At 32.3% G+C, this 12,775-nt stretch overlaps 1 protein-coding gene across 1 annotated transcript; it reads left to right on the plus strand.

The window, feature by feature from the left end:
* Positions 1 to 268: 268 nt before the first annotated feature.
* On the plus strand, positions 269 to 10,138 carry LOC133328861 (hematopoietically-expressed homeobox protein HHEX). Its single transcript, XM_061537371.1, has 2 exons — positions 269 to 881; positions 9,609 to 10,138. The coding sequence occupies exons 1-2, from the start codon at positions 269 to 271 to the stop codon at positions 10,136 to 10,138; spliced, it is 1,143 nt and encodes a 380-aa protein (XP_061393355.1).
* The last annotated feature ends 2,637 nt before the right edge of the window (positions 10,139 to 12,775 follow it).

Genomic DNA, 12,775 nt, shown 5'->3' on the forward strand with positions numbered 1-12,775 from the left:
CTGCAAACATTCTACTTCGATTTTGATTTGATTAATTGTTCTACACGGCAAACACGCACACACACAACACAAGAAAACAATAATAATAATAATTTTATTATTGGTCGAAAAATCGGAAATTTAGTATCAATTAGACCATACAACGGTTTGGTGCTAATGCAGAAAAGGTGCTCCAATCAAAATAACCTCGACAACGATCCACAAAAATATATCAAACGATCGGTCATTATTTTGTGTAATAATTCCTCCCGTGACAATAGCATAACAAATGGATACTACAAAAACAGCCTTACCACCCACAACAACAACACCAACGACAAATTCCAAATCCTCAGCATTTTCAATAGAAAATATTTTGGAACAAAAATCGGAAAAGAAAACGCCTCTCATAAAACCCTTGAATGTTATAACCAAACAAATTGCCACATCACCTGCCACCGCAACGGGAGAATCGTATCCTCTACCATCTCCCACCAACAGCAGCAGCCTATCTCAAAAAACACCCGATCTTGAACAATACTCCGCCTTTAAAAATCTCACATTAAAGCAACCGGAATCGCCGAACACAATGTTACCTCAGAACCTGCAAACAAATCAGTTATTGCCTGCACATCATCATCCGCAATTACCTGCGCCAACTTCCCCATCCGGCCCTGCAAATTTACATTTTGATTCGTTGTACGATCCAGCCGCTTCGCTGTTCTATCAACAAATTTTGAATTTGCAAAAAAATTCCGCCTTTTTAATGCCCCATTTTCAGGCGGCAGCAGCTGCCGCGGCCATGGCTAATGCTGCGGCAGCTAATGGAGTACGAAGTGCCGCCGCCAATACACCGACGGTATATTGTGATCCCGCATATGGGCAATTTTTGGATTGTGAAGGTGAGTCATTGACACATTTTTTTTTTGAAAATTACGCCATTTTTTGAGGTAGTTGTTTGATGATTCAGCAATTATTATGTCAAGTTGCGGGGAACACCACTTTAAAAAATTAGACTTAAAAAAATTCACACCTTGGATGGAGCTTAAAAAATATTCTAAAAAATCTACGCACATGATGGAGCTTGTAAAAATATTGTCAAAATTGGATGGCCCTTTATAAATGTTATTTAAAAAATTCAAGAATCTGGTAGGCCTTGAAAATATATCATTTAAAATGTTTGCCCTGGATGGTACTTGAAAATTAACTTTAAAATATCCACAACTTGGACCGTCCTTGAAAAAAATATTCTTTAAAAAATCCACAACAATATCCCCTCATCTGCTATGCCTTGATAAAATATTCTTTTAAAAATTTTCGGCTCCGGAAAGTCCTGAAAAATATTCTTTAAAAAATCAACTTTAATGTCCCTTGGAAAAAACATTCTCTCTCTTTGTTCTTTAAAAAAAACACAATATTCTACTACAGCACGATAGCGACCGACCCGGTCAACTTACTATGAACAACTTATATAATATAAACAACAATACTGCTATACTGCTATGCAGATCAGCCTTGTTTTACCATAGCCGCGTCGTCGATATTCCAATGTCTTATATTGCATGCTTCTATTACACCATTATAGGGAATTTGCGTAATTTGACAATTTTCGAAGTCTTTAATAGCGTATCGATCGTTAGGCAGCACATTGTCCCTTGAATTTAAGCAATAATTTCTTATTTACCACTACAGGGGAGATTTTGTGGTTAATCGGAATGTGGACAGCACTAAAATGGAAAATATAGAAAGATTACAGTAAATTCGGCAAGAAAAATCCTGAAAATACAGTACCAAGGGAACCGGTATATTGTGGACAGGGACGAACGCAAAGGCATGAGGTATCTAAATTGACTGAGATCCCTCCTCAATGAGTTTATTGTTGCAACTGAGAAAAATCTCATATTGCACTAGCGGGACCAATTCTGATACATAGAACGAAAATTGAACCTATACCGACATTTTTTATATAAAACGAATCGAATATCCGAATTATCCGAATTATCCAAACATTCAACGTTGTTATATTTATATGTCGAACGTGGATGATATTCGATATTGGTTCGAATTGTCGAATTGTTTTTTTGAAATTTCGAAGATTTTCAATGAGCTGCGGATCTAAATCCAAAAAATCTTGAAAATCTTTTAATATAACTTCCGTATCCGACATATTTTATGTAAACCGAATAAAGTATCCGATTTCTTTCAAACATTCAACGTTGTTATATTTATATACCGAATTTAGATCATGTACGATGTTGGTTCGAATTGTCCATCCCACTACATCTTACACAAAGAAAAAACATTTTTATTTGAAATTTCAATGATTTCCAATGAGCTGCGGATCTAAATCCAAAGCCTGGCAAAATTTCGTAATATATGCACTCTACTGTGGGGTAATCCCTTGAAAATCTTAGTACATCAATTAAAGTAATTGATATTTGATTAAACATCTATATCTCTTATTTCCATGTCTTGGTCCATTTGATCCGCTAAAGCCATAAGAATTGGGTCGTTTCGATACGAACTAGTTTAATAGAACTTTTCCGCAAAAGGAACAACCGGTGCTAGTTGTGATTCGTTCATTCACCTTGTTCCTTTTGATCCAGCCGTTCCTTTATCGCTCTCGTTCACCGACAGATCGAAAGAGAAGATCGAGATGCATGATTGGATCAAAAGACGAACTAATCCAGTCGTTCATTTCGATCTCCTCTTTCATTGTCCAATTAACTGTCGTCTACTAATGAACTAAAAGGAATTATGGAACTAAATAGAACTAGTTTCTTTTGTGGAACGAAACTAAAAAAGCGAACCGCTCTAGAACGAGATTACCCAACTATAAGGCCCATTTTTATTCATTGGCTAGATTTCCTTCTCCGTAAAAATTTCGTTAGGTTCAGGTCCAAATTGTGGCGTTTAGAGCGAATAAAAAACCAGACTAACAAATAAGTTGATCATACCAAAGGAACTAGTTCAAAATAAGTATTCCGCAAAAGGACAATCAGTTATTAGATAGTTCCCTTGGCGTAGCGAACCGCTTCAAAAATGGGATTTCCTAAATTATAACGTCCATTTTTTCGTTGAGATGTGGCGTCTAGAGGCAGACCTAAAAGAAACGTTTTTAGTCCATCAACTGTGGTATAGACGTTGGTCTCTCCGTAACGAACTAGTTCTGCATAATGACGATCTGTATTAGGTCCAGTTCTTTCCTTCATCTAGTTCCTTTTGTTTCAGTCATTCCTTTTTGTTCATTTATCTACATCACCCCGTTCATTGGCCGATATCTGACGTATACCGATTAACTAAAAGGAACTATGGAATTAAATAAATGAACTAGTTCCCTTTGCAGAGATTGCCGAACTCTAACAATTCTTATTTATGGGCCATATTTCTTCATTGTGTAAAATCTCGTCATATTCGAGTCATAAAGTTATTTGAAAATATTTTCAGAATTTTAAAAATGTTGGCCGTATATTTCACCTAATAGAGCTGTAATTTGGCATTCGGTATTTATGCAGGATGACATACATATATGTAGAATATGATCAAAACAAGTCCATACCCAGCTCTGATTTTTTTTCCTGAATTCTCTAACATTTTTTCGATTATTTTCCGAGTAGTATGCACATACTCTGAATGGAAATGTAATGGTGTGTCGTTGTCGTTACTTTCCGAGTAATATTCACATACTCTAAAAGGCAATGTATGCAGTTAATTAAGAAAAACGAATTTTTTTATTCATGCGACTCTAAAAGGCAATGTATACAGTTAATTAAGAAAAACGAATTTTTTTATTCATGCGACTTTTCAGATTATCGATAGTATTCCGATTTTTTTCAGAATTTCGGATCAAACACACGGATCCGTTATTAGAAAAAATCCGATAAATTTCGAATTTCAGATCAAATGCACGATTTTTTTTAGAATTTCTGAAGAAGTATCCGAAAATCTTTGTATTTTCTCTCCGTTATCGAACTTTCCTTCAGAGTTTTGTCCGAAATAATGCAGAAAATCGGAAATGTCTTTAAAATTTCCTATTTTTCACTTGAGTTTTTTACGAATACCTTTAAAATTTGTAAAGTATTACGAATGTTCCTTCCGATTTTTATTTTTTTTTTATTTTTACCGAAAAAACTTTTTGAATTTGTAAGCATATTCACACAATTTTGTTCCGATTTCGGCATCAGAATCGGAACAAAACATGAACAGGCTTTCGTTCCGTATTCGGAAAAAGCTCGTTACCAAACACTTAAAGTTCCTGATTAATTTTCGTTATTTTGAGGGTATTTTAGCAGCATTTTCCAATCGAGGAAGCTGTAAATTGAAATCCTGTCTTTATGGGAATTGATATGCAGAATATGATCGAAAGAATACCACATTTTGACATAGCAACCACATAAGGGTTCCGGCCCGTTTTCGGTATTTCAAAAGGGTTGTAGCAGAAAAAACTGTAAATTGACATTTCGAAATCCGGAGAGTGCGACATACATCTATGAAGAAAATGTTCATTATAGGTACAGGTTTTCACATTCCCGTTTTCGATATATACAAGATTTTAACCAAATTTTCTGTATGTCACCTTCCTGACATAAAGCAGACAAAAAAAACAGTGAGCGGAGCAGTATAGTCGGACGGGGCCGACCATATGATACCCTACACAACTACCACGGAACTCTAACATTCTGCCGACGTTTATTCTGTGCGTGGGCAATATTTCGTGATAATTGCACCCTCTTGCCCGATTAAAGATCGACAGCACCTCTTCCTTACACTGACATATTTACCGAATATTCCCAATATTGAGTACAACCCTTCAATTACTTGTCCAGATTCCCTTGTGCTGTGATGTTCGGATTATAATTGTGGCCAATAGATCGTGTCGAAAAAAATATAAAAAATTAAGTTTTCGGTCCACTTCATCCCAAAATTTTGATTTGATCATCACCAAAAAATTATACCCGATATCCCTGACCATACCTGGATCCTCATTGAACATTTTAAAGTGATCAGCGCTATATTTCCGCCCTCTAGTGTGGTATTGGGTTACTAAATAATGTCTGAATACGTAAGCACCTGTAAATATTTAAGTGTAACTCCCACATCTGAGTACATACGACCATATAATTGATATCAATTTAAAGACCACTCCTCTTAAACACGCTACAAACTTCTCGGGCCTTGGTCCTTCAGGGGCAAATATATACGACATAGAATACAAATTTTGTCATTTTTCACACAAATGTCAGGGTTCATTTGACCCGCTAAATATTGACCGATCTTTATCAAAACAAGCATACTTATTCTTTGGTCCGATCCCCTTCTCTATGCAAAAATTCGCGGTGTTTGGGCCATAATTGCGGCCTTTGGAGCTACCAGAAAAACCGACAAAAAAATTAAAGTTTTTGGTCCATTTCATCCCCTAAATATTAACCGATCTTTTCCAAAAACAATAGGGGTCTTCATTGGCCAGAACCCATTCTACATGCAAAATTTCGTGAAGATTGGTCCATAATTGTGGCTTGCATCGTGTTTACAAATTATAATGGACAGACGGATTGACGGACACACATGTCTAGATCGACTCAGCTAGTCGAGATATGGCGATCGGTATACTTAAAGGTGGGTCTAGGACCAATATTTCGCGGCGTTACAAACTTTTGGAGCTGCACAAAACTATAATACCCTGACAACATAGTTGTGTAGGGTATAAATGACAACATAGTTGTGTAGGGTATAAAAAAAACAATATAGGTCCACTTTTTACACATGTAGGATATGTAAAGATGATATTTTGAAAGCCTTAGCCGCACCATTCTGCATTAATGAAGTGGATGTAATTTGGAATTTCTTTTGGATAGGTACTACTATTATCAGAAAATGTATATTTAATAGACCCTCACACTAAGGGTACCGCTTAATTTTGCTGAGGTTCCAATAAGAAGTTTCTGGCCCAATTTTTAAAAAAAATTAAATTTTTTCATAAAACTTATATTGTCATGTACACCATATGAAGGAGAGAATATGGAACCAAAAAAATTATCTTAAAGTTGATTTTTACAAATTTTCTTATTAAACATTAAATTGAATTAATATTAAAATTAAAAAAAATTGAAGAGATTTTCAACACCCCACAAAATCATGGCTAAAAAATTCCTTGAAAAAATACCTTACAGACAATTTTATATACAAAATGTCCATACAAATATGTATCACAATAAATAACCCTTCTTCAAAAAACATGTAAACAAATAATAACAAAAACACCAAATCAGGAGTTCAAATCAAGTGTTGGCGCCAATGTATGACATGAAGACAAACAAACATCAACATCAAACCACAACGAAAGGTGTCAATACAAATCTATAACAATTTGTTCAAACAAACGAAAAAATATTTCAAAAACAGGAGGAAAATAGGCGCACCTTAGTGGTGCCTACCTAACATTTTGATTATTACTATTACAACATCTACAATTGTGACGCCTCACAGATATCTGTGTATTGTGTGTATTTAAGAGATATTAATCGGGACAAATATTCGTCATAACAGCGGGCTTATCATGCGAACAGAGTTACAAAGTACTTGGGCACCAAAGGTTGAACAACATAGGCAGTGATTTTTTTCGGTTCAGATTTTTATTTGTTAAATTCAACAACGAAAGGTGTGAAATGTCCAAGGGGGGAAGTTTAGGGGGGTTAGTATGAAATTTTGAAGTACCTTTTTACTTTGCCTAGACTGTCAACAAATGGATAGATAGATGGATGGATGTTATCTTAAAACGATTTTCGTTTTGAATTAACTATTCGAAAAATGCTATTAACAACGATTAATCATTATGTCCATTATTAATGCGATAATGATAAGGCCATACCAGAACTTCGTATAGAAGACGACAGCAGATAACAGAAAATGAGGGGATTTTAAGAAATACCTACGTAAAAACATATCTAAGCAGATACTCAGCTATGTCGATGTCGTAAAATCAAAAGAAATCAGAACAAAAAAATACTTCAGTCACAATCAATAAATAGTAATAGCTTAAATTATGTTAAATTTAATTTTTGATAATTTTGAAGCATTTTTTTTTATTTTTGCTTATATATACACAATCAGTGGTTCTTTTTCTATACAGAAGAAGAAAAAACAACAAATAAATTGAATTTCACCTCATTAACACCATTGTTATCAAATTTCAAAAAAAAAAATACAAAATTGGTGATAGCACTCAAAACAAATAACCGTTAATAACGTATTTCGAAGGTATTTATAATTATTGTGTTGTTGTACTACCACTTACTGCCTGCCTACTGTGATTATTTTCGGTAGCTATCATCATTTCGTTAACGTAATCTATTTTGTCTTGTCAATTTGTATATCTCCTTCAACTAAATTGCATTTATCAATTAATGCCATTTAGTATAGAAATTTATTACCGACGAACGACACCAACCAAATAAAACATTTTGAAACGAAAAAAAAATAATTTACGGAATTTTTCTACTTATGAAAGAGTTTGCGGTCATGTGGTTTGTGTGTTCTGCGTTCGGGTAATTTCTTCTTTTTGTTTAAAGAAGAAGAAGAATTAGTTTATTGTCTCTTTTTATATGAATAGTAAATAATGAAGACGTCATTGAACAAGAACACGCACAAACAAACTCTGCTTTATAGTGAACACGACTGTGGTGGGTGTGTGTTTTCATAATACCACACACATACACACACGCTCTCTCACTACACAAATAACTGGAGTAACGTTATAAAGAGAAAGGGAGAGAGATAGTGACAATGTATTGTGTGAAGTAATGCAGTTAGATGTTGGTGTAGTTGTTGTTAGCTTTACTATTGGTTGTGCATTGTTTTCCGTTATGTTGACATTCTCTCATGACGTCCACATGTAACAAAGAGAGCTGTAGAGTCAAGTTTTTCTCTAATCAACCAATCAGAGCGAAGAATGACTCCATTATTGTTTTAATCTGTTTTTAAGTGAATGGCTGACATATTAAGCTATCACATGGTTGGATTATTAAGGAGTTTTATTGGTGATTGCAATTTGAACAGTGTTTTAAGGCAATTATCTGCCATAAAAAGGGAAAATTGAACGTCCTTCTATAGACCTTTTGTGTGATAAATATTTTCCAAATTTATGATGATTGGCATATTAAGCTATCGCGTGGTTGGATTTTTTAGGAGTTTTATTGGTGATTGCAATTTGAACAGTGTTTAAAAGCAATAATCTGCCAAAAATGAGAAAATTGAACGAAAAAGCCATGAAACAATTAAAAATTGGATAAACTAATTTAAAATTGGCTAAAAATCTAAAAAGAAATCCATTAATATTTTTAAAAATTGCAAACAGTCCTCAAACTCAACTTCTATAGAACTTTTGTGTGATAAATATTTTCAAAATTTGTGATGATTTTGTAATTATTAAAATATAAATATATTACAATATAACAACAGATAGTTGGTTGGTAAGGCATCTTTTTTTCGAAGAATAAAATACAATACAAAATTGTTTAAAATTGTATGATAAATATATATAAAATTTTTGATGATTTTGTAGCCATGAAATTATACAATTTTTAATTATATTTAGAGATAAATGGTTGATTAGGAGATTGATTTTGTGAAGAAAAACATACAAAATTCTTCAAAATTAATATTAAAAAATCATTATAAAAGTGTTAAAAAGAAAAAAATCCTTAACAATAAATATATGAATAAACCAGTAAGGAAAGAAGTAAAGTCGGTGATACCCTTCAGCACTTTGTGTATATTCAACAGATTAATCCTAACAGATGTCGCATTTTTAAAGGACCAGTAAACTGAAATTGGATCCATAAACATGTCATTCTGCATTATATACTAAATTTTTCATTTGGTCAGATATAGAAGATATATCTAAATCTGAACAGATTTTCACGAAACTTAACACACATCATTCTAGACCTAATTCGTTACGATGTGCCAATCTTCGTGCAAATCGAAAGATATTAAGAGACTTTGGTGCACCATTTACCTTAAATCGGACGAAAATATATATGGGAGCTATATCAAAATCTGAACCGATTTTCACGAAACTTAACACACATCATTCTAGGCCTAATTCATTACGCTGCGCCAAATTTCGTGCAATTCGAAAGATATATAGGGACTTTGGTGCATCATTTATATTAAATCGGTTAAAAATATATATGGAAGCTATATCTAAATCTGAACCGATTTTTCCCAATTTCAATAGGGTTCGTCCTTGGGCCAAATAAGTGACTGATGCCAAATTTCATCCAAATCGGATCATAAATGCGACCTGTATTTTGTTCACAAAAATACATGAACGGACGGACAGGCGGACATGCGTAAATCGACTCAAAAAGTGATTCTATGCATATTCTCAAAAGGAACCATGTGTATATCTCGTTTCCTTTTGCCTGTTACAAACATATGCACAAAGACATAATACCCTGTACCACAGTGTGGTGAAGGGTATAAAAAACTCAAAAAATATTCTTTTCAAAAATTGAATAAAATATTAAAAAAAATATTTTGTAATATATTTTTATTTTCCATCCATCCATTTTTTTACCTTAACATAACTAACCCACCTCCTCCATCTCTTTGTGTTCTCATTCCAGGTTTCCCTGCCAATGCCTCTGCCGCTGCTGCCCTCTACTGCAATGCCGCTGCCGGTTATCCCGGTTTCTATATGCCGGGGTTTGGTGTCAAACGTAAGGGTGGTCAGATACGATTCACATCGCAACAAACTAAAAATCTCGAAAATCGCTTCATCTCATCGAAATATTTATCACCCGAAGAGAGACGCCATCTGGCCATACAGCTGAAGCTGACAGATCGTCAAGTGAAGACATGGTTTCAAAATCGTCGTGCCAAATGGCGTCGGGCAAATCAAGCTAAACGTTCGGCAGCCCATTATGCCAATATGCAGCAACATCAAACGTCTTCTGCCCCTACGGCCGCCGCCATTGGTACAGGCGGCGGAACTCTGCCCTCCAGCGCAACAACAAGTGTCATTAAAACAACAACAACAAATAACACAAATCCGCATTTAAGTGCCGAAGAACAACAATTTCTATCGGAGAATAGTGAAAGTGATATGGATTCGGATGAGGAGGTCTATGTCCAAGATAGGCCAAGGTCGGAGTGATCAGATGGGAAATTAATTTTTTTATTTATGGGAAATATTTGTGAATAGTTAGCTTTAAGATAGAGATTTAGGTATTTTTTCGAAATTAATTTAAGAACCTAAATGTTTGAAATTTATGGTTGTATGGTCTATGGAATGACCTTATATGCCGCTCCAAAGTATTATTACGCATTTATTAGATTTTAAGGAAATACTTTTAGTTCTTAGTCTTAGAATTGTAAATACTAATTAAATTATTAAATAAAACACAAGAGAATGCCAAAGAAAAATCCACGCCTTTTTGTTGTCACGAAAAAATATTTTTTAACAAATGCTTGGATTTTTTTTAAATCCACGCCTTAAAAAAATATTTTTAAATCCATGCTTGTTTTTTTTTAAATCCATGCTTGGAAATTTATTTTTTTAAATCCATGCTTGTTTTTTTAAATCCATGCTTGGAAATTTATTTTTTAAAAATCCATGCTTGGAATTTTTTTTAAATCCATGATTGGATTTTTTTTTAATCCATGCTTGGCATTTATTTTAAATCCACGCCTCGAAAATATATCTTTTAAATATATGTTTTTGCAAAATAGTCAGGCTTAATCCCAGTTTGTTGTTTTTATAAAAAAAAAAAAAAACAACTATTTATTAGTGGGGAATGTATTTTTTTGTAAATCCAGGGGTCAGAAAATATATTTTTTTTAATAAATCTCGCCACTGAAAATATATAGTTTTTTTTGGGATATAAATCCACGAAGCTAAAATATAGCTTTTTTACAAAAAACCTTTCAAACCCATAATTTTCTTGTGAAATTCGAAAATATATTTTTTTTAATAAATCCACGACCGAAAATATATTTTTTTTTAAAAATGAGAAGTTTTTTTTTGGCGCCTGACTTCGTGGTCAACAAGGCAATATACAACTAAATACATTTCCCGAAAATATATTTTTTATGTGCATTCGTCACAAAGTGACGACACATAGCAGTGGGAAATGTATTTTTTTTATAAATGCCTTGTCGAAAATATACCATAAATCCACGCCAACGAAAATATACTTTTTGGGGTCGTATCGCTGGTAACGTAAATCCACGTCACAAAATATACATTTTTTTGAAAGGTTTTTTGTAAATATAGCTATTAATTTTTTTAATAAATCCACCAACAAAAAACTATATTTTGATGAGGATCAGTGGCGAGATCCGAAAATATATCTTTTTTTAATTACCCCTCGGACATATTTTTTTTAATAAATTCCCCAAAATATATAGTTTTTTTTTTTTATTTTTTTATAAAAACAACAAACTGGGATTCCACGCCTCGACTATTTTGCAAAAACAAAATATATTATCCCAAATAACCCGCCAAACACTACGGATTTTTTAAATATATTTTTTTTAATAAATCCACGCCTCGAAAATTTATTTTTTAAATATTTTTTTTTAATAAATCCACGCCTCGAAAATATATTTTTTTTAATAAATCCACGCCTCGAAAATATATTTTTTTTAATAAATCCACGCCTCGAAAATATATTTTTTTTAATAAATCCACGCCTCGAAAATATATTTTTTTAATATATTTTTTTTTTAATAAATCTACGCCTCGAAGATTTATTTTTTATATATTTTTTTTAAAAAATCCACTCCTCGAAAATATATTTTTTAAATATTTTTTTTTAAATCCACGCCTCGAAAATATATTTTTTAAATATTTTTTTTTAATAAATCCACGCCTCGAAAATATTTTTTTTTTTAAATTCACGCCTCGAAAATATATTTTTTAAATATTTTTTTTTAATAAATCCACGCCTCGAAAATATATTTTTTAAATATTTTTTTTTAATAAATCCACGCCTCGAAAATATATATTTTTTTTTAAATCCACGCCTCGAAAATATATTTTTTAATAAATCCACGCCTCGAAATATATTTTTTTTAAATCCACGCCTCGAAAATATATTTTTTAAATATTTGTTTTAATAAATCCACGCCCCGAAAATATATTTTTTTAAATATCTTTTTTAAAAAATCCACTCCTTGAAAATATATTTTTTAAATATTTTATTATTGAATATATTTTTTATTGAAAAAATATTTTTCAAAGTATTCACGCCTTGAAAAAATATTTTTTAAAAATCCACGCCTTGAAAAAATATTTTTTAAAGTATTCACGCCTTAAAAAAATATTTTTTAAAAATCCACGCCTTGAAAAAATATTTTTTAAAAAAATCCTCGCCTTAAAAATATATTTTTTTAAAATATTTTTTAAAAAATCCACGCCTTGAAAAAATATTTTTTAAAATAATCCACGCCTTAAAAAATATTTTTTAAAATAATCCTCGCCTTGAAAAAATATTTTTTAAAAAATTCACGCCTTGTATGGATAGCTTTGAAAAAATATTTTTTAAAAAATCCACGACTTGTATGGATGGCTGCCTTGAAAAAATATTTTTTTTAAAAATCCACGCCTTGAAAAAATATTTTTTTTAAAATATCCAAGCCTTGAAAAAATGTTTTTTAAAAAATCCACACCTCGAAAATATTTTTTTTTATACAAAGCCTCGAAAATATATTTTTTAAATATATTTTTTTTAATAAATCCACGCCTCGAAAATATTTTTTTTTTTAAATTCACGCCTCGAAAATATATTTT

The sequence above is a fragment of the Musca vetustissima genome, unplaced genomic scaffold, assembly GCF_032173495.1.
Source record: "Musca vetustissima isolate MV318-11 ecotype Yass unplaced genomic scaffold, APGP_CSIRO_Mvet_v1 utg48367, whole genome shotgun sequence".
Classification (NCBI taxonomy): domain Eukaryota; kingdom Metazoa; phylum Arthropoda; class Insecta; order Diptera; family Muscidae; genus Musca; species Musca vetustissima.

What these genes read in the sequence shown, in the direction of transcription:
- LOC133328861 (XM_061537371.1), top strand. Translation starts at nt 269, where the DNA reads ATGGATACTACAAAAACAGCCTTACCACCCACAACAACAACACCAACG. An exon ending in GCAATTTTTGGATTGTGAAG is followed by an intron (nt 882 to 9,608) that starts GTGAGTCATTGA and finishes TTCTCATTCCAG; the next exon opens with GTTTCCCTGCCAATGCCTCT.